Here is a 22,921-nt window from a genome sequence, read left to right as displayed (position 1 = left end):
CCCCATACTCAGTTAAAATCCCGACTTAAAAACATTATACATCGTTGTTTTTTCAAAACAGATGGTACACCTAGATCAAATTGTATAGTTCTTGGTAGAGATTCCTCATACTTCGTTAAAAATAATTCCAAATCATCTTCTAAATATACAGAGGAAGATGTTAACAAAATGCTGGAATTTTAATTATAGACACTGTTAAGTCAGCCTCATATCTTGACCTACACCTAGAGATCGATGGTAAAGGAAAATTATTGACCAAACTTTACGACAAACGTGATGACTTTTCATTCAGAATTGTCAACTTTCCTTTCAACTGTGGAAAATCCCTTCAGCACCTGTGAAAGGAGTGTTCATATCACAACTCATACATTATGCCAGAGCTAAGGAAACTATGCTGACTTTTTGTACTTCACTAGAATTCTAACAAATAGGCTTCTGGAACAGGGTTATGTTGCTACAAGATTGAAGTCATCACTACAGATGTTTTATGGTCATTTTCATGAACTCATGGATTGTTATGGTGTATTCATCTGCGCCATGAAAACTGATTTATTCAACGTGTCATATTTTCCTTTTCTGGTTTGTCTACCCCGGACTTGACTTTTTATGAGCAACTCGGCAGGCGTTTCTAGAAAAGCAGTGGACGCTTACCCTACTGGTTTGTCTGGTCCATGCTCCAAGGTTTTAGTGAAGTCCGAGTTGCTCGTTTGCTTTTGTCACTTTGTATGTATGATTTTAGTTACTTCATGTTCTTTGTTGTGTATGTCTGTTTTCCATGTCTGGTCTTTGTCCATGTATTACATAATTTTGATTGCTGCTGTAACCTTGGTTCTCTTGATTATTCTTAAAACAATGAAAAATGTAAATTGAAAAAAAAAAAAAGCTTTTTCTGTTTAGAATCAAATAGTATAATGGCTAGACATGTTATAAACTAATTTTCATGGAAAGTAATAACCAGTCCTTTTATAGAATAAAGCAAATAGGAATCTTTCAAGAAAGTGACAGATTATTGAATTGTGATGATGAAAGGTAATATAAAAATACCAAACTGATAAAATCTAGATGCACACCCTTTACCATAGTTACTTTATTTAGATATATAAATACTTTAGACTGGGCTATTAAAAAATACAACAGTCTGATTATATGTTTGATGATAATAATTATCTCCCTTATATATGTCAAAGATTTACCAATACAAAGATTATCTCCCTTATAAATGTCAAGGGTTCACCATTACATTTATTTATTTATATTTATTTAGACAAATCAAGCACATATAATACATTATAAAATACAGTATACATATACACATGCACATAAACGTACACAGACAAAGACATTACATGCATAAAAATTATCATTTATATATAACCTTGAAACATGTCAAGGATAGCCCATAAAGCCATACTTATGAAAAAAGGCTTATTTCCAATGGGGTTCTTAAAAAGAAAAGCATACATGAAAAATACTTGAATCTACTCTTGAAGCATTTCACATTTGCTAAAATATTAACAGTTTATGTAAATGCAAATTTATTACATTAAAAAGTGACATTTTGTAGTTAAAAATAAATAAATTCATTTTCTTCTCTCCTTTTGGCTTCCTCCTTCATAAAGAGTCTAACTTCAGTTTTCAGAGAATTTTTGTTTGTTATATTTTTAACAGTAAGTGGTAATTTGTTCCAAGTTTGTATAGCATGATATGTGAAACTATCTTTACTACATAAATTTACAATTAGATATACAGTCAAACCTCTTTAAGTCGATGTCGAAGGGACCATGCAAAAATGTTCGAGTTATCCGAGGTTCGAGTAATCCTAGGTCAACGATAAACCAGATATACTAGTAGTTTGGTCAATGATTGTTTCTGAATTTACATCATTTGTTGTACATGTACATGTACATGTAATTCACTTTACATGTTACTTCGTCATGCGTTTTATATCAGAAGATATTTTTTTTGTATATTGTATATCATGTTTGAAAAACGGAGTGTTTAAGTGAAATTTCCTTTCTATTTTTTCTACATCAAAAACATCATGCTTTGTTTGATTCACAATCTGGAGTATCATCAAACCATGTGCTATATATTATTATGATAAAATTTCAAATTCAATAGCGAAACGAATGTAGTCGTTGAAATACTCTTACTATCCTCTGTTTCATTAACTAGTCAGATACCATTACAATTCATCTGTATTTTTAATTTTTTTTTATCAAAATATCAAGATATCTGATATCACTGTTAGTGTAAATTCCGACGTGTTATTAATAGAATTCGTTTATTTTAACAACACGCATAGTTTTAAATTAATTAAATAAACAAATCAGACCATAAAGAGTGTCAACAAATTAATTTTAAAAGCCACGCTAATCGTTGTTAATACACACTTCGATCATGGTTTGTAATAAAGCAATCAGTTTTCTGACTAATTAGTTGACTTGGAGACATCAGGGATAATTAACCTTGAAGTCCTGTGGAGGGGACTGATTGATTACCTCAAGTTATCCGAAGTTTCGATTCATCCGAGTTCGAGTCATCCGAGGTAAAAATGTATTAGAGTTAGGGGAATTTTGCTTGGACTTTGTAATCAGTTCAAGTTATCCGAGATTTCGACTTATCCGTGTTCGACACATCGAGGTTCAACTGTACTATAATTTAAATTTGAAGCACCCTTTGTATTTCCTTGATTCATTTTGAAATTTTCACACAAATAATCAGGTGCAGTACCATGGTAAATATTTAAAACATGGTTAATTCTATGTTGGTTCACTCTGTTTGGCACCGAAGCATATTGACACTGTCAAATTTTTCAAAATTTATGCTTGTTCTGGGTCCCAGGCCGAGAATAAACCTAACAACTTTTGCAAGATTTGCAATTTTTTTGGCTAATCCCGCCCCTAAACTACTGTACCAAGAGGCACATGAATAATCAAAATAGCATTGTATCAAAGATGCCTACAGTGTTATTCTAGATCTGGAATCAAGACATTTAGCATTTCTATATACATATTTCATTCTTCCATTGACTTTAGAAACAATATTTGACACTAACTTTTCAAAGTTCAAACTACTATCAATATAAACTCCGAGATATTTGACAACATCTGTAGCTTTAATTACATGATCATAACATTTTAATGGAAACAATTGTGATTTGTTTGATTTTTCTTTTGGGACCCGATACCATACATTCGGTTTTACCTAAATGTATGATCATTTATTATCAATCAGCCAGTCTGAACACTGCTCTAACACACTTCCTAATGTGTTTGATATTACATTTGGATCTTTACGTGGAAATATTATTGCACTATCGTCTGCATATAAAATTACCTTACATTTGTTATCTATGCTAATTTACATATCGTTTACGTAAGTTAAAAATAGCACCCATCCCAGAATGCTACCCTGAGGTACACCACAAGTTACATTCATTAGTTCAGAGCATTATTTACAGACACAAATTGTACTCTTTGCGACAAATATGAATGAAACCAATTAATTGATTGTATAACCATAACTTTAAGTTTACTACAAAATATATTATGGTCGACAGTGCTAAAAGCCTTTTGCAGGTCCAACTTTATCATACCAGTGTACAAACCGTTGGCATTGTTTGTTCTCAGATAATCTAACAAATATATAAGACAAGTATCTGTCAAGTATTTTTGCCTAAAACCAGATTGTAAATTATATAACAAATTATTACCTTGTAAAAATTGAATGCGTTGTTTGTAAACAATCTTTTCAAAAATTTTTGATACAATACTTAAAATGCTGACTGGCCTATAATTTCCAACTTCTAGTGGACTATTTTTCTTATAGAGAGTTTGACCCTTGCATATTTCATACTCAGAGGAACTACCCCCATGGGAATTCATTTTTTAACATGTAAAGTAATGGAAATGTTAGAAGTGGTTAGTGAGACCCAAGGTTTCACCATAACAAAGATTATCTCCCATATAAATGTCAAGGATTCACTATTATAAAGATTATCTCTCACTGACCACCAGAGTCATACTGACATGTTGTTCTTGTAATGGTAACAAGAAGTAGGACTCATTTCTTTGCTAATGGATATTTGATATATTTTTTAAGGAATTAAAAAATATTCTAGATTTTAAATACTTTCCAACATCTGATACCATTCATTAAAAATAATCCAAATATTGTAAAAAATTTCTATTTTTCAACTTTCAAAGGCAGTAATTTCTAAAAGGAGACTTTCTTTATTACAAATTTAGTTGAATATTTTATAAGACCAGAGGCCTTCAGGTTGATATTGGCATATTATAATGATACAGCCTGTGGTATGTATTTTGACATGCATTATTCTGTATGTATCACCTTATGCTACTGCAGTGAAACTTATTAATAAATTTCAAACATACCTCCTTTTAGTACATAGGACCCATAACTTAGAAACAAATAATAAGAAAACAATGAAATAAAAGAGATCTACTTTCCATCTAAGAAGAAACTAGATAAACATTATCCCATCATCCGTTTTGCATAAAAAAAATTGTCAGGTTTATAAAAACAATATGTCTGCAGCTCCTAGAACAGTGAAAGGATGACATAATTTGTATGCAATGGACAATATAAAGTGGAATTATTCACATGTCCATTTCAAATTTTAGTCGTCTCATATTACCGTCTGTCCCACGTGTCATTTCCTGTTGCTGTCTATACCGTCTGATTACCAAGTAACTGAATTCAATCTCTTCTGGAAACCAGAAATCCAAATCAATTCCCAAACAATTAGTATGTAATATAAAACCACTAATTCTAATGGCACCATTGAGAATTAAACCATTAATCTACTCAAATATAACAACTGTATAAGACTTAGCTACTGTGACAAAATATAAACAGGAGGCTCTTGAGGAGCCTGAATCGCTCACCTAGCAAACCATGTTCCATTAATTAAGTAAGTAAAAGTATCATGCTTTGTTACCATGTTTGACAAAAAAATGCTGAAAAAGAGCATATATTGATGAATGCTGGAAGTTCAAAAGAGTACCTACAGCACTGTAAAATGTTGGAAATGCTTAAAAGTGTTTTTAGAACCTCTGGAATAGATTTGAGCATCGGTCCCACTATGCCCTTTTATTCCACTGGGTCTGAGGGGGCATTAGCCCAGTATACATTTGATGAAAAAGAACATAAAATTTAACTCAAAACACATAGTTTCCTACAGAAGCCAAAAATCATTTGAATCTGAACAACTGGTGAAAATGGTAAAAAAATGGCAGCTTAAAAATAATTTCAATACTGCCATTCAACTCAGAATACCATGTTTATTTTATGAGAAGCTTTCAATTTCATTATTCTATAGGTGAGGAAAAAATAGCAAAAAATGCATTTTGACCCCTAATACTATGCCAACTTAATCAAATTTTGTTGCAATTGGTTTCAGAGAGTTATACACCTAAAAAAAAAAACAACAAAAATCTGCAAGGGCTGTACTCCTAAAACAAGCAATAAATCAATTTGAACATTTTGGTGAGGGTCTGTCTTCTGATGGTGAACAGTATTTCTCTCCATCAGAATTTTTCTAAATTCAACAGTTTTTGAGTTATTTGCAAAAATCTGTACTTCGACCCATTGTTCTATTTTTAGTAACAGGGGCCATGTTTTTCCACCAAAACAGGCAACAAACCAATTCGAAAATTTCAGCAAAGGTCTATCTTCTGAAGGTGAACAATATTACTCTCCATCAGAATTTTTCTAAATTCAACGGTTTTTGAGTTATTTGCAAAAATCTGTATTTCAACCCCTATGTTCTATTTTTAGTAACAGGGGTCATGTTTTTCCACCAATCAAAAGTCCACATAGTCATTCTTGCAGGATACCCTAAAAAAACCACTAACTTTCATTGAATTCTGTATAGTAGTTTCTGAGGAGAAGATTTTTTTAAAGTAATTACATTAAAAACAGCAAAAAAACGTCCAAAAAGGGTAATACCTCCAACATGAGTCAACAGATTTTAACCACAATTACATCACAGAAAGATTTCAATTTGGAGTACTTTTACCCAATGTAAGAATTTGGTTAAACCTAATGGTTATGGAGATATATGCAAAAAATCTGCTGTCTGACCCCTATGTTCCATTTTTAATGAAGGCGGCCATGCTTTTTTAACAGATCAAAAATCCCAACAGTCATTTTGTACAGAATACTCTAAAGAACAAACATAATAAGTTTCATCAAAATCCATTAAGTAGTTTCAGAGAAGAATTGTTAATGACTACAACAATGATGATAATGGATGTCAAGTGATGGCAATAGCTCACATGGCTTATGGCAAGGTGAGCTAAAAATGTTAAAAATATACCCACAATACTTGAGAAGTAAATAAGGGAGCTATAAATCTTCAATGAATGAGACCACAATGAAAAACTAGAAAAAAACTATTAGCAAAGCTTACTTAATGATACCTCCACTTAATTGCCCAGATACAATATAGGATACCCCATAAGTGATTCAAGCATACAAGTGGAAAAACAAATTAAGGCATGCACAATAGCATCATGTAATAAAGATTCTGTGAAAGTGTCATCAAATTCCATCCAGCGATTTAAGAGAAGTTGCAGATTAGAAGAGGGGACATATGGATAAAAGGACACCATGATCACTTTTTAAGCAGGATGTAATAATTTAACCAGTATAGTTTAATGTCTATGAAACTGCAACAATATCAAGTGGTGGATCAGAAATTGTGAAAAGGGGAAGGGCCACACATGCCAATGATTTTCTGATTTTTTCTTTATAATCAAGCAAACTTATTGAGCATGGGGTGGGGTGGGGGATAGAGCCTTGGTGTTTAAGGGCTCCACTCTGGACCTGCCTATGATGTTAAATCATTAATTTAAGGATTATAAAGATGTGCTTCTGATGGATGGGTGAGAATCTTTTTTCATCATTTTAAATTCTTAAATATGTTCTTTTTGCCTTAGTTTGTTTTTTTCAATAAGCTTTTTTATAGGTCACCTAATGAGTAATTCTTATGCATGAAAAAAAGTCAAGAAAAAAATTATTCAGAAAGGAATATGTAGGAGAAAAATAGTTATGTTCACTGAAGCATTTCCTGTCCTTGTCCTCAGTGTCAAAAAAAAATTCAAAAACATACAGGAAATTGTCTGGGAAATGATTACATGATGGCACTACATGGAATTGTGCTATCAATTCTCTCATATTCATAATGTGATAGACGTGTCCATTAAAATGATGCAATCGAGATTCCAGAAATCTGGTCATGTATAGGTTCTTCAGAGAAACTGGCAGAAATATGGTTATATTATTATTATAAGTCCTTCAAAGAATCTGGCAGAAATTTGGTTATGTATAAGTGCTACAGAACCTGACAAAAATTTTGTTTATTCATCTAGAATCTGGTCATGTATAAGTCTTAAAAAAATGTGGCAAATAGTGATTCACTGATAAAAACATTTTCTTCATTTTCCAAATTTGTAACAGTTCAAAGTGATCCCTTAACAGTTTTCTGAGAAACCAAGAAACAAAGAGCTACAAAAGTTAGAAGGAAACTTGTCAAAATATGGAGGCACTAACCAAGATAAAACATGTCATGAAGGATGCAGGAACAGATAGGAAGACAAAGGCACAGATTAATTGTTCTAAAACATTATTACCCCTCATAATTCCCAGGAGGATTATTGAAGTAAAACCTGTCTAAACCAAACTCTGAATAAATACAACACCTGTCTTAACCAGACATATGTTTTATTTCCCTTTCTGTAAATTCAAATATGCTTTGAACCTATATGATCCAAACAACTGCTTAAACTGTACAAAACATCCAGCTTGAAAGATGTTTGTTTAGACAGGTTCAAAGATGAAACATGTAATATACATTAATACCTGTCTAAACTAAACACACTTAAATCTGGCTAAACCAAACCTTTTAGGGATATTGGTTTAATTTAGACAGGTGTTCTGAGTTTTACCCAGGTACAAAATAAAATACATCAAATTGATGTACATGGATGTTAAGAGTGTCTGGTTTAGACAGGCTTTCAGATTATTCTGGGTTTGCTACAGACAGGTTTAACTGTACAAGCCAAGCAATAGACAAAAGTAAGTGAGCTTGTATATGTGTTTAGACAGTTTAATGTAAACCTGATAATGGTACTACAAAATTTGAAAATGAATTTATTTTTTGTGACAGACTATGATTAGAGTAACAACAGAAGTTAAAACATTCAAAGGTTTTTTTTAAATTGAGGTAACCTGTAAGGCCTGTGCTTTGTTTCATAAAAAAACTCAAACTGACATTCTCCTCAAATATTCAAGTCCAAGTGGTTATGATTGGTCAATTTCAGAGTTGAGGAAGGATTAGAGGAAATCTCAATTTGTGATTTTTTAATAAACTTGACCCTGCTATTGGCAAAACCTGTCAAAAAAAAGATACATAATTATGCAAGTAAATCAAGAAATTCTGTATGAAGAAATACATGCCATTGCTTTTGCTTCTGGGTCTTGGTCATATGACAGTGTGATAAAAAGATGTGTGGAAGGGAGATAAATCAATGACCTGCCAAAGAAATCTGGATTTGGTATTTCGAAAGCTCATTCAGGCTTACTCTTAAGCCCTGCTTGTATGATCAAGCTTTTCCTTATGAAACACTCCCATGAGTAAATCAGTTTCAAATATTGGCACAAAAGGCTGTTAAGCTGACTGTACAAAAAATTAAAATCTGATATGCTTTCATACAATATTATGCAATGTCGCTAAAATCACTATACTTCTAAAATGTTTTAATGCCATTACAGCAAGTGTTTTACTCAGTAACAACAGCTGTATATCATTTTTATTGCCAAGATTTGCTTCAAAAGACTGGCTGTTTTCTTTTTACTTTTATTGCCCAGAAGTTATGGACAGTAGCAGGCTGTTTTCTCTTCATTTTATTACCCAAAAGTTGCCTACAATTCAGGCTGTTTTCATTTTACTTTAGTTACTCAAAAGTTGCTTCCAAATACAGGCTGTTTTATATACTTTTATTGCACAGAATTTATTTACCATATACAGCCTATTTCTGTATGAACTGATTGATTGTTGTTTGTTTAACATGCCTTCATTCATAATAAGAACAAGTTAAATAATTTCTGGTAGACAGATGGACAGGGCATAAAAAATATGTCTCCCCATCAAAGTTAATGAGACATATAATGGGTAGGGGTGAACATTTTTGCCATCTGTAGCAACTTAAAGGAGTACCCTCAGAGAGAACACAAGACATAAAGTGTAGCACTCTCCACACATGTTGACCCACTACCGTTTGTAGCACTCTCCACATGTTGGCCCACTACTGTTTGTTGCACTCTCCACACGTTGGCCCACTACCGTTTGTTGCACTCTCCACACATGTTGGACCACTACTATTTGTAGCACTCTCCAAACATGTTGGCCCACTACCTTTTCAAGTTAGGTATTCCTCTTATACCAGGTACTCTGAAAGTTCCTTAATTTGTGGATACAAATTTTCATGGATAAAGTATGAAACACAAGTTAGTGGATTCTTGAATTAGTGGTTTTGAGGTTTTAGATATACACATCAATGGAAATCTCCTTGTCATTGGGAAGCAAATTTTGTGGTTTGGCTCACCCACGAAAGCCATGAAAATTGGTACCCCACGAACAATAACACTTTCTCAGTATAGCCTGAGATCCCTGAAGTGAGGTCTTCACCATATAGCCCCCTACAGTACACACTCAAACAGCTCTGTGGGTCAAGCGTCCATGACCACAGGCAAGCTAGTCAAAGGGGGATATAGCCTAGTGGTGTAGGGCGCTGGACTTTGTGCAGGCAGTGTTGCCATAAATGTCACAGCGTTACGAGTTCCAGTCCCGCTGAGGAAACGACAAAAAATTTGACAGTTCTAACATCGTTGGGAATTTTTCAGAATTTTATATATGTATATATATATACAAAAATAAAATTCCCAGTAATTCGTTCCCTTGTTTGAACAAACTATGCAATACATAGGTAACAAACCACAATCAATACTATCAAAGCAGCACATTTTCCATCAAAGAAAATATTCAATTCTTAAACAATTACAAAATAGTAAAGCTACAAATTTTAATGGTACTATTGGGAATGAGTCTATAAATTTTAATGGTACTATTGGGAATTAGTCTCTACTATTCCAGTTTATAATGAATAGAGATAATGGATAAGGCATTTATCTCTAAAATTATCTGGATGCACAGTAAATCCTTTCTATTTCAACCACTATAGAACAGACAGATTGATTTATTGATATGATTTACAGTAAATCCATTCTAATTCAACCATCCATAGTACAGAAAAGGTTATTGGAAAATGATATTTAATTGATTGATTGATTGGCTGCATATGGAAGATATTTTATGCATTTCAAAATGAGTGTTTATGGCCAATGGAGAAGACTGCTTTGTTTTTTCAAGACATGCTGAGTTAGATTTTGATAGAGCTAGCTCGCATGTGCAACAGGCTGCAGGTAGGCCTGTCCCCTCACTCAGAATCTTTATTTTCATTCTGAGCCAACTACAAATGTAATTATCACTCTCTTACATCCCTTGTTATAGAAGTAGTGATCACTAGTTTTCAAGTTTTTAGTATGAGAAGCCTGGGGATTAAACCCATGACCTCCTGCACTCAAGGCACATATCTGGATATATAAGATCAAACATTCCTAACAGTCACTAACATCTTAAGCTGTTCTTCAGACAAATTTGCATTAATCTTTATAAGATACAAAACATTTGGATTATTTTCCTTACAAATCATCAGCCAATATCATTATCTTGCTTTTAACACATACACATGATGCCTATAACTTGTAAATAGGCTTCATCAAATATCACTGCAAGGAGCAGGACTCTTAACCTAATGAACAAGTTGTTATTTAGGTTGATTATCTCCTTAGGTCCTCACCTCAGAAATTCTAAAGCCAGTAGATCTCCCTCTCAAAATTTTCTCAAAGTGTGAGATTTCCCAAGGTTATGATTCTGCAGCAAGTTTCATGTTTAGCAACAGACCTTATCTGAATTTAATCCAATTTCAATGTGACAATTTCTTCTGACATTTTCTTAGATTCCCTTGTGCCACAACAAGTTTTTATGCTTAGCAACAAACCATATTCGAAATTAATCGAATTTCACTGTGACAATTTCTTATGACATTTCCTTAGATTCCCTTGCGCCACAAGTTTTTATGTTTAGCAACAAACCTTATTTGAAATTAAACGAATTTCGCTGTGACAATTTCTTGTGACATTTCCTTCGATTCCCTTCAACATGACCCCCAATGTTTCTCTATACATGTATTACAATTATAGTAAAGTAATGATCTTCACCACATGTTCAAGGTCAGTTTGTTTTGACAAGAATTGAAGTAATTTTTTATGATTTTATGCCTAAAATTCAAATAAGATGGGAACAATTTCCAAATGTGGCTTAATCTCCTGCTGTGACAAGGGCACATGAGCGAGATATTGTTGAATTTATTATGAAAAATTAAGGGCTCCCATCGAAAGCTGGAGACTTTAAAAGTCCTATGGTTATTTCCCTTCATAATCACTGAACTCCTAAAACTGCCATTTTCATTTGCCAATCAAAGTTATTAATATGACTTCTGTCATTTCTTCCAATTTACAGGACCTTATTTATATAGCTGGTTAACCACGATACAATATATCTTGGTTACTGACATTGAGGCTCCAGTATTCCATATCTGTCATCACCTCAAGATATCTACCCATGTTCACTTTAAGATGCCAATTATTCATCCTTCTTCTTGTTACTCAGAAACTGTAGATGTCAAGTTAACCACATTGTAAGTCAGACTTGTCTTGCTGAGCAGAAATATATTATGATCAACGTTGGATACTGTCCACCTAATACCAGAGAGACCATCGATATTTTACCAATCAATACGTATAATATTCATGAATTATGTCAGTTTGAAGGACCAGAGTATACAATTAACTGGTGGACTTGTATTTTGTGTAGACTGTCTTCATTTGTAATCAGAACTTAATTAAGAAGCTTCTTGGAGCAAAAATTCTAAAGACACAAAATTATGCCAAAATGAGAAATGGTGTGTTCAACCACAACAGTTCCATATCCTCAAGCTCTATATCTGATGATAAAACCAGCTCAGGTTGCACTCAGAGAGAGGTTGTAATAAGTAAATATCTGACCCTCTAGGATGAGAAAGCAATAGGTACATATCTGATCCTCTGGGATGAGAAAACATTAGGTACATATCTGATCCTCTGGGATGAGAAAACATTAGGTACATATCTGATCCTCTGGGATGAGAGTCATGATTTCATCATCATATGCATATATTGTTCATGTTAAACTTACATAAACTCAACATGATACTAAGGAGAGTTACATGTAAAATCCACATGAATTTCATGCAGTCTGTTATAAAATTCATACGCTTGATTCATCTGAATGTTACATGTAATTCAGTGAAAATTATGTGAAGATATTTTGTCTGTGTACAAATACATAGACGAAATTACAAACAGGAAGACAGACAGACAAATTATACCCGTAATTCTTTTGTTGAAAACAAGCATTATGGAAATATAACTGAAATAAACATTGCCCTTTAATTTGGTAATTTTTTTTTTTAAAAGTTCAATTATTATCAATATAAAACAGGGAAATTAAATAAAATTAAAGGACAAACTGATTAAAAGAAAAATAAATATTTACAGAGAAAACAGGTTGCATTGCTGGAGTAGGTGAAGTGCAGCTGACATTTAAAATAAAACCACAATACAGGAACATAATACAAAAGTACACAAAAACAAAATGTAGAATTCATAAAGATTAAATATACATCAGTTGAACTATATCATGTTACTAATACTAATAGCACTTCAAAGACAATAAATGTTTGTAAATACATCAGTAACACTCAAAATTGACAACTGATGATACATCGACAGATTACATATTACATGACACTGAAGCAATGGAATGATTATCAAAACATATCAAAGTAAGTTTATTCCTGGCTCAAACACTTCGGTAATGAAATTTATTAAATTAAAGTGAAAAAAAAAGATAGTAGAATTTTCTCTAGCAGGGAGATCAATCAGACTTGGTTACCATCAATTAATTAACAGTTAAAATAATCATTGCTTTAAAGTAAGGCTGGCACAATGATGAGTATAGCTGACATAACCTGCACAGGGGTGAATCCATGAGTTCAGTTTGTGAAATACAATAAATTTCAAAGCAGAGCTCAGTGCAACTGAAAACATTCTGGTAATACCGTGCAAGTATCATTCAACACTTTTCAAGGGACAAGTGTATGCCAAATCTCCCTACTTAAATAATTCCTGCCATTGTGTACACATTTACAGGTGAGGAGCAGACTTTTATTATCCTAAAAATGAATTAATGCTGATAAAGTTTGTTTACATGTATCATTGAGATTATGTTCACATCGCCTTATTTAAACTATTGATCAGCTGATATTGCAAAAGCAGAAGTGCACTAATAGAATGGAATACAGTTTTGTTCCCTTACTGGACCAATCAGAATGGGATGCAGCATGAATTGTTCCATGATGATCATTGCTGGACCAAATAAAACAGGAAGCTATTTCTGTCATGGAAAGAAAAATGTGAAAAATAGTACCCGTGAAACAGATTTTTAACACTATATAACGCCTATCATTTTTGATACCATGAAAATTGATGCCAGCAAATATGTTCTTTTGAAAGAATCTGCAAAAATTAGCAACAGCAAAAATGAATACATTTACAGCATTTTCATGTCATCAAATGTCACAAAAAATGAAATATCAATATTCAGTGGACTCAACCCTACAACACAGAAATGAGTTTTTCTACTTAATTAATAACTTTTCATCAACAGAGTAAAGCTAGCAATAGAAGATTTCTATTACACAATTCTCTCCTTTCACAATATTAATCTACATCTTAAAAGAAGGAAATTTACAAATTCAGCTGAAAATCAATCATATTTCATTCATTACAGAGATTTGAACACATATTATCAGCAGAAGCCTGATTGCCTCTCTGGAAATTGCTTTTGAAAGTTGCATCACTAATGTAATGAAGCAAGGCAGAGCATGTTATGAATATGAAAACAGAAAGGCACTAGAAAATAATAGTGGCAATGCACTTGCTGCAACAAGAACAGAATTTTTATGCTAAACAAGGTTTAGATCTGAGTAAACTGATTGATTGATTGTGGTTTGACATTCCATTCATTTCTAGACAAGACCAATTGAACAGACCCTGAACAAAATTGAAATCTGTCTATTAGCATATGTTTTTAGAACACCTGAAAAACACAGGTTTATAATATGGTTTTCATGTGTTTAGGACAACATGAAAAACATATGAGAAATATGTTTCTGATTAATGAATTTATTCATGAAATAACAAGTAAATAAGAATCATATGGTATTTATATGTTTTCAATAGGGTTTCATATGTAAAAAAAAGTGTATGGTTTTTTTAAGATTTTGTAAAAAAAATATGGTTCATGTATTTTTAAAAGCAAAAATTTACATTTTTACAATACAGTTCCTTAACATATGTCTCCATGTTTTAAAACATATGAAAACATAAGTTGCAATTTTACCTGTGTAGTCCAACATACTGAACCAGGTTTTTATTCCTCTATATTACATATGGTGTAACAGTTTTCTTTGTTCATTGGTTATTATGATCATGTGATGCAAAGTATATTCTTTGTACAGGAAGCCTTGTTCCTATTTTTAAATATATTGATGCTATACTTCTACATTTAAATCCAGATATAAACCATTCTATTCTGAAATTACTCTCAGCCTATCACAAGGCAGACAAAAAAAATGTATTATCTACATAAGTAATATATACGGTAAATTAAGGACTTTCACTCAGTCAATATGTTATATATGGATCTGTTAGATTATATTGACCTCTGACTTCGTCCTTGGGCAATATAATCTGAACAGGCTTATATAAAGTGTTGACTTTATTAAAAGTCCATAATTGATAAACACCTCATAGAAACAGCACAAAGAACACATTTTCTATAAATTTCAAAGGCCTAATTTAAACAGAACTATACCAAGTACTATCAAAATACATTCAAAATTTTGAATGTTACATCGTGACAAGAATATCTGACTCTATCAAATCCTAGAAAGTGTCCACACAGTAAGATCATACAATATACCAACTATCTAAACATCCCCTAAAATAGAAGCTGAGATATCAGAAAAGTGTAACAGACAAACAGATGGACAATGTGATCCCACTATAGCCCTAATAAATTGTAATAATGTTACTTATATATCACAGAAATAAATATATGTAGACACAATTTAAAAAAAGTCAATAAACACACACTCTTTTATTTATTTCTTAACAACATCATTATGAAAAGTGTTATTTCATTGATTTGAGATGCTGTAACGAGAAATTCTCATTTCTGCTCCATCATCTAACTGTATTTATCATCGGGTTCATAATAAATTTTCTACAGAGTTATTTCCTAAATTGGCCTTCCTTGTTATACAGTTAAATTATTGCTTTTCCGAAGCCGTAACTGTGTGATGATTGGATAACTCTTTTTATTGATGGAATGTCATAACATTGTAATTACATTTCCCCTCATTATGTGTGCAAAAGAAAATGAGAATTATTCAATGAACAAATATTGTTTTCTTTGGTGTCAATTATTTCACTGCTGCCATATTATTGCAAAGTGTAAAGTACATTGACGCCCAAGGACACTAAAATATATTGCAAAGGACGAGAAATAATAACATGTATGTTAATGCAAGGACTACAATTACAATAGAAGAGTAACTCTATTGTAACAAGTTCCTTGCAGGGATGTCAGTAGTATCTTAAATAGCATGAAAAAATAGAAAAATCCAGGCAGTAAAATGATGAAAATTTTGCAAGAATTCACCCATTTTTGAAAATAGAGTAGCTGTAAAAATATGGGCAAGTAGCCCTCCAATTCCTGACAACTTCTATTGACATAACTGCCTTATAATGTCAAACTTCATTAGATAATGGTTTCAATCACTGTCATGATTTAACAGTCATAAATTACCATTTATAACTAGCTCCTACTTATACACAGAATTTTTGACTATCAAATTTACAATTGATGCATTCAAATCTTAAAGTAGCAGTCTTTTTAAGAATCATGCAAATTCTGTAATATGGATGCACCCCAAAAGAATGCTACACATTTTTATTTTTGTTTTGATTACTCAATCAAATCTGTCTGCTCTTAGGAGATAAAGCACATAGAAAATCAAGCAGTTTCTATTGTATTTGAGTGTCATTTACAGAGTTATCTCCCATAATTTTGAATTCTACAGTACATTCTATATAATCTTTATTCTGTAAGAACAAGAGTTACATGAATAGCTAAATGTTAACTTCTGTTCACTATCACGTTTTCAACAAAATATCCACACAAAAAAAAATGTTTCCAACAATGAATCACATTCTGCATGATTTTTATCTGGAGTGTTACTTAAATACATATACAATATAGGTACATTGTTGAAAATTATTGAAGATATGTGAAAAGGTGACGGAACGGGTAGGAAATGCGAGGCTCCGCCGACTCAGTAAACATTGAAATTCTATCCGCACCATATAATCCGTCCAAGCTGTTTGAAGAAATTAAGCAACGTATCAAAATTTATTTAACTCCAAGAGACAAATAAGTAAATTGAACAATAAATACAAATATTTTGAATGTTGTAAAGTCGATTTTAAGAACATTAAAGTTTTGAATTTCGAGGAAGGTGGAAGCTGACTTGTTTCTGTTTGGTATATGGCAGTAGAGTTCAGGGGTGAAATTTGTGCACTAGTTTCTTTGGGATTTGAAATATTTGTTTGAAATTTTTGAAGAAGAGGAGACAGTTGTATGGGCAGATCTATAATATAGTGTTCCTCTGATTCATTACCTTGGGGTATAGGCAGTAATAAATCCAAGACCATAACAGTTTCCTGGTCATTTGTCTCTTCAAGAGTTTTATCATATTGTAATGCTTCAATTTCTTTAAGTGGAGACCAGCTTATGTTAAATTGTGACGGACACTCTGGCTCCAACATGACTGAAATGACAGGGGAAGTCGTCTGCAAACTGATAATGAATCAAATCTGAACGAGATTTGGGATTTGCCATATATATGACCGTGAAAAAAATACAAACAAAATCATTATTTGGTTTACATAAAATCTTTTATTTCATTCAGGTGAAAACGAAACAAAACAGCAAAAAAGGATTAACCGGATACGCAATCGCAATTTGTTTATATCGTATCTATGATTACGCATACCAGAAAAAAGTAGTTCCACTGATCACGTGAGTGGGAGGAGCCAGAAAGTCAATTACCTGCTAATGTACAGATACAGCAAAAAAATAACCGTATACCTTTATTCGTGTAACAAATAACCTCAATGCAGGATAAAATACAGTTATTTCCAAAATAGGCATGAAACATATTGAGAAATTAATAGTATCAAAAGAATTATTCATATTATTCTATCTTTGAAACATTTTTTTCTGGAAATCAAAAACTTTCGATTCAAAAGAAATTGAATTTTCACTATAGTAATAAACAAACTTAATTCTAGTTACACCATATGACCTTGACCTAGTTGTCACTCAAGCTTCAACAAGTTTAAATTTCAACCAAACTTTTCAAAGATTTAAAGAAAAAAAATATAATGCAGCAAAATGTGAGGAATTTTTTTTAGAAAAACTTTGATCCTTGGTAATGTACAACTGACCAATATTAAGTTGTATGTCTTGTGGTGCTAGGTATATCCCCACTCATAAAAACTGACCAATATCATGTTGGATGTCTTGTGGTGCTAGGCATATCCCCACTCATAAAAACTGACCAATATCATGTTGGATGTCTTGTGGTGCTAGGTATATCCCCACTCATAAAAACTGACCAATATCAAGTTGGATGTCTTGTGGTGCTAGGTATATCCCCACTCATAAAAAACTGACCAATATCATGTTGGATGTCTTGTGGTGCTAGGTATATCCCCACTCGTAAAAACTGACCAATATCAAGTTGGATGTCTTGTGGTGCTAGGCATATCCCCACTTGTAAAGACTGACCAATATCATGTTGGATGTCTTGTGGTGCTAGGTATATCCCCACTCGTAAAGACTGACCAATATCATGTTGGATGTCTTGTGGTGCTAGGTATATCCCCACTCGTAAAGACTGACCAATATCATGTTGGATGTCTTGTGGTGCTAGGTATATCCCCACTCGTAAAAAACTGACCAATATCATGTTGGATGTCTTGTGGTGCTAGGTATATCCCCACTCATAAAAACTGACCAATATCATGTTGGATGTCTTGTGGTGCTAGGTATATCCCCACTCATAAAAACTGACCAATATCAAGTTGGATGTCTTGTGGTGCTAGGTATATCCCCACTCATAAAAAACTGACCAATATCATGTTGGATGTCTTGTGGTGCTAGGTATATCCCCACTCGTAAAAACTGACCAATATCAAGTTGGATGTCTTGTGGTGCTAGGCATATCCCCACTCGTAAAGACTGACCAATATCATGTTGGATGTCTTGTGGTGCTAGGTATATCCCCACTCGTAAAGACTGACCAATATCATGTTGGATGTCTTGTGGTGCTAGGTATATCCCCACTCGTAAAGACTGACCAATATCATGTTGGATGTCTTGTGGTGCTAGGTATATCCCCACTCATAAAAACTGACCAATATCATGTTGGATGTCTTGTGGTGCTAGGTATATCCCCACTCATAAAAACTGACCAATATCAAGTTGGATGTCTTGTGGTGCTAGGTATATCCCCACTCATAAAAACTGACCAATATCAAGTTGGATGTCTTGTGGTGCTAGGTATATCCCCACTCATAAAAACTGACCAATATCATGTTGAATGTCTTGTGGTGCTAGGTATATCCCCACTCATAAAAACTGACCAATATCATGTTGGATGTCTTGTGGTGCTAGGCATATCCCCACTCATAAAAACTGACCATTATCATGTTGAATGTCTTGTGGTGCTAGGTATATCCCCAATCAAAAAAACTGACCAATATCATGTTGAATGTCTTGTGGTGCTAGGTATATCCCCACTCATAAAAAACTGACCAATATCATGTTGGATGTCTTGTGGTGCTAGGTATATCCCCACTCATAAAAAACTGACCAATATCATGTTGGATGTCTTGTGGTGCTAGGTATATCCCCACTCGTAAAGACTGACCAATATCAAGTTGGATGTCTTGTGGTGCTAGGTATATCCCCACTCGTAAAGACTGACCAATATCATGTTGGATGTCTTGTGGTGCTAGGTATATCCCCACTCGTAAAAACTGACCAATATCATGTTGGATGTCTTGTGGTGCTAGGTATATCCCCACTTGTAAAAACTGACCAATATCATGTTGGATGTCTTGTGGTGCTAGGTATATCCCCACTCGTAAAAACTGACCAATATCATGTTGGATGTCTTGTGGTGCTAGGTATATCCCCACTCGTAAAAAACTGACCAATATCATGTTGGATGTCTTGTGGTGCTAGGTATATCCCCACTCATAAAAAACTGACCAATATCATGTTGGATGTCTTGTGGTGCTAGGTATATCCCCACTCATAAAAACTGACCAATATCATGTTGGATGTCTTGTGATGCTAGGTATATCCCCACTCGTAAAAAACTTACCAATATCATGTTGGATGTCTTGTGGTGCTAGGTATATCCCCACTCATAAAAACTGACCAATATCATGTTGGATGTCTTGTGGTATATCCCCACCCATAAACAACAACCAAACTTACTTATAAATACATCTACTATGCAGCCACATCACAAATTTTGAAATCAATCTGTCTATTGATAATCGAGATATTGAACCAAAATTCAGACAGACAGAACACCCCTATCTACAAGAGAAAAATTAACGTAAATATACAAAAATGCATATAATAATGATAAAAACTACAAATAATATTTGTAACTCTTTGCTGCACACCATTACCAATTACTCAATTCAATGGCCTCCACATCTGTCACAAGAACATTAATACAACATCGGTTTTGTAATGGTTTCAGATACATATCAGTTAGCCAGGCCGCTTTATTTGATGATTATAGTAAAATAAGGTGTTCAGCACTTGTTAATCAATACAAGTTCACTCCCCTGAACAAAATGATGTAACATGTGATCAGTATCATGTTGATATAACCATGATGACATTTAAATCCAGTTATTAAAAAAAACTGCCATTGAGTATCTATTTACTTTTACAAAATCCACCCACATACTTAGAATTTAAGAGGGCATCAACAAACAAACAACAGGCAGTGGGTGGCATTTTTTTTCCCATTTCATATGGCAAATGCATCCTTACTCAAATTTGAATGTTGGTTTTTGTTAACTGCAACAATTAAAGAGAAATAAATTGCATAGAATATAAAGCATTGAAATTCATTGAAAAAGGGAGATAATTTTTCATTTTGTGCAAAATTTGGTTGCTTTATTAGGGAACTTTGAAATTACTCCATGAGCCATCCATTGTCAATTTAAAAAAAATTGACATACATCTGATATAAACACTATATTGGAACAAAAATTCATTGGATAAAATTTTCCATGTGCCATCCATATCATAGGAACTCCCTGATTTCTACATAGACAGTCTCTTAAATACTTCAGAGTTTATATTTGTAGCATGTATCATTTGAACTGAAACTTAAAGCTTAATGGTTTAATTGGAGTTACACTTACAAGACAAGCACATGGAGAAACAGTTGGGCTAATAAATTCTGAAGGGTTGTCTTACTGACATGAGAAATTAGTGCTGGTCCAAATTCCAGGAACCTCAGTAAGTGATGCAGAACCATTGAAATTTCATTTTAATTTCAAGTCAACAATTATAAGAACATCCTAAAATGTCTGGACAACAGAAAATTTTATAAAAATACATAAGTACAAGGGCCATCACTTAGCAAAACCTCATACCACCAGAATAAAATTTGAACTTAAAACTGTTTGGTATATAAACCAAATAACTTCACATAAGATATCAGAACAGTATTTCAAAGGACATCCGGAAAAAGTAAGAACAGACAGACACACAAAACTGAATATCTTACCTACTTTGGCCTTTGTCAATATGGGACTAACAAACCAGACATTAATGTGAACAAAACACAAATGTCAAAACAACCCACTCAAAAAATAAACATGACCCTTTAATGTGACAAAAACATTAGCGATTCTTTCTGAAACCAATCAAAGGATTTAAGTAAGCACACAATTCAACTGAATCCTGAGGGAATCATCTGTAGATAATTTAAAGCTATGAGACAAGAGTATCTTATTATAAAAAATCTGTGTCTAGACTTCAGAGACAATGGTTGATAGAAAAAGGGAGAACTAAAGTATTCTTTGCATTAGAAAAGGTATCAAGAGGAAGTATGACATTACAGTGCATGATGGGATACCAATAATATTTTCTGCTATGGAGACAAACTGTTAAAAGCTTATCTAGTTCAAAAGTCAGCAGCAGATCCAGAGTTTGTTTGTTGTTTTTGCTGTTGTTTTTTTTTTGCTTTTTTTTATTATTGATCTTTCTTTTTTTTAAGCGTGAAGCTAACAAAAGTGTATAACAAAACAGTACTCCAAATGAAGAAAATAGAGCATTTTTTTTTACCACAATGCAGTGTTTACACATTTGCTGGGGATCTGCTGTTTGTGAAACATGTAGAAAACCAAAATTACTAACAATGTATACCCACTTCATAATAAAGCCACATTCCAAATTTGAAATCCACCTTTTAATGGGAATTAAGATAATTGAGACCAAATTGGGACAGGCAGAATAGCAAACATACAATGGGACTTATAACTTAATTGTCAAATTTGAAATCGATATATATATTAGGATTCAAGACCTAGTGAGAAAATTCTGAAAGAATGATAAATGGACAAGATGATTCCAATATACTACACATATATTGAGTGAGGGTATAATAATGATTAGACTAAGCTATAGTACAAATACTTTTCAGTTGGATGTAAATATTGAAAATAGAAAAGAAAGAAAAAGAAAGAAAAAAGCAGATTTCATTTTATTTTTGTACAGATCTGTCAAAAAATGACACATAGCGGTTGTTAATATGAAAAATATTACTTCATTTGTTATCATTAGATGGAGGTGATGAACATCATTTCAAAATATATTGTGCATCATAAAATACTACTATATACATCTATGACTAAATATAACTTTATATTCTTGATAATGATACAAAAACATGTGATTTATATACCTCTTCCTGTTGTAGTTCAACAACTTTTGATTCTCTCTGTAAAAATAATTATAAATTATGTTGAATGTTAGCTATGTAAACAAAGATACTGGTACAATCCATTGTTTCTCAGTAGCTATCTCATTGTCTTAATATACATAAGTAGTGACTGAAGCATTATTAAGTTGAAACCACTTTGTCAGCACAGATTATCTCCCTTTCCTATGAATGCTTACATGAGACACGTAACCTGAAACCCTCCTGAAGAAAACATAGGAACTTTGTCTGTTTGAAATCAAATCAAATCTCAGTCTGACATTTTGTATGTTTCCTTATGGCGTCATGAAGTTACTTGTTCATTCTTCAGTGCAGCGAACCCCTTTTCCACTGAACCAGTAATTTCTTTTTACTCATAATATACAGGGCCCTTACTCTTCAATTTACCATGTTTATACTTATTTAAGATTTAGCTCCCTTGGAGGACATATCAGACTAAACAAGAAAACTGTTACACCCCTGCTTTAAATCACAATATAAGGAAAATAAACAAAGTCCTCTGTAAA

General features: G+C 33.0%; 1 protein-coding gene across 13 annotated transcripts in view; it reads right to left on the bottom strand.

The window, feature by feature from the left end:
* The window catches only part of LOC148613139 (synaptotagmin-7-like), a 185,115-nt gene that overhangs the window by 30,061 nt on the left and 132,133 nt on the right, over window positions 1-22,921 (bottom strand). For 11 of the 13 annotated variants that reach the window (XM_088586319.1, XM_088586325.1, XM_088586324.1 and 8 more), the window contains one exon: window positions 22,380-22,415. The exons of the other annotated variants lie outside the window; for them this stretch is intronic. In XM_088586319.1, coding sequence (XP_088442445.1) covers window positions 22,380-22,415 — 36 coding nt within the window. The remainder of the gene's footprint in view (window positions 1-22,379; window positions 22,416-22,921) is intronic. 13 annotated transcript variants of the gene reach the window in all.

The sequence above is a fragment of the Perna viridis genome, chromosome 6, assembly GCF_037379345.1.
Source record: "Perna viridis isolate PV_CMFRI_1.1 ecotype Kerala chromosome 6, ASM3737934v1, whole genome shotgun sequence".
Taxonomy (NCBI): Eukaryota; Metazoa; Mollusca; class Bivalvia; order Mytilida; family Mytilidae; genus Perna; species Perna viridis.
This window is presented reverse-complemented; position numbering and strand designations above follow the sequence as displayed.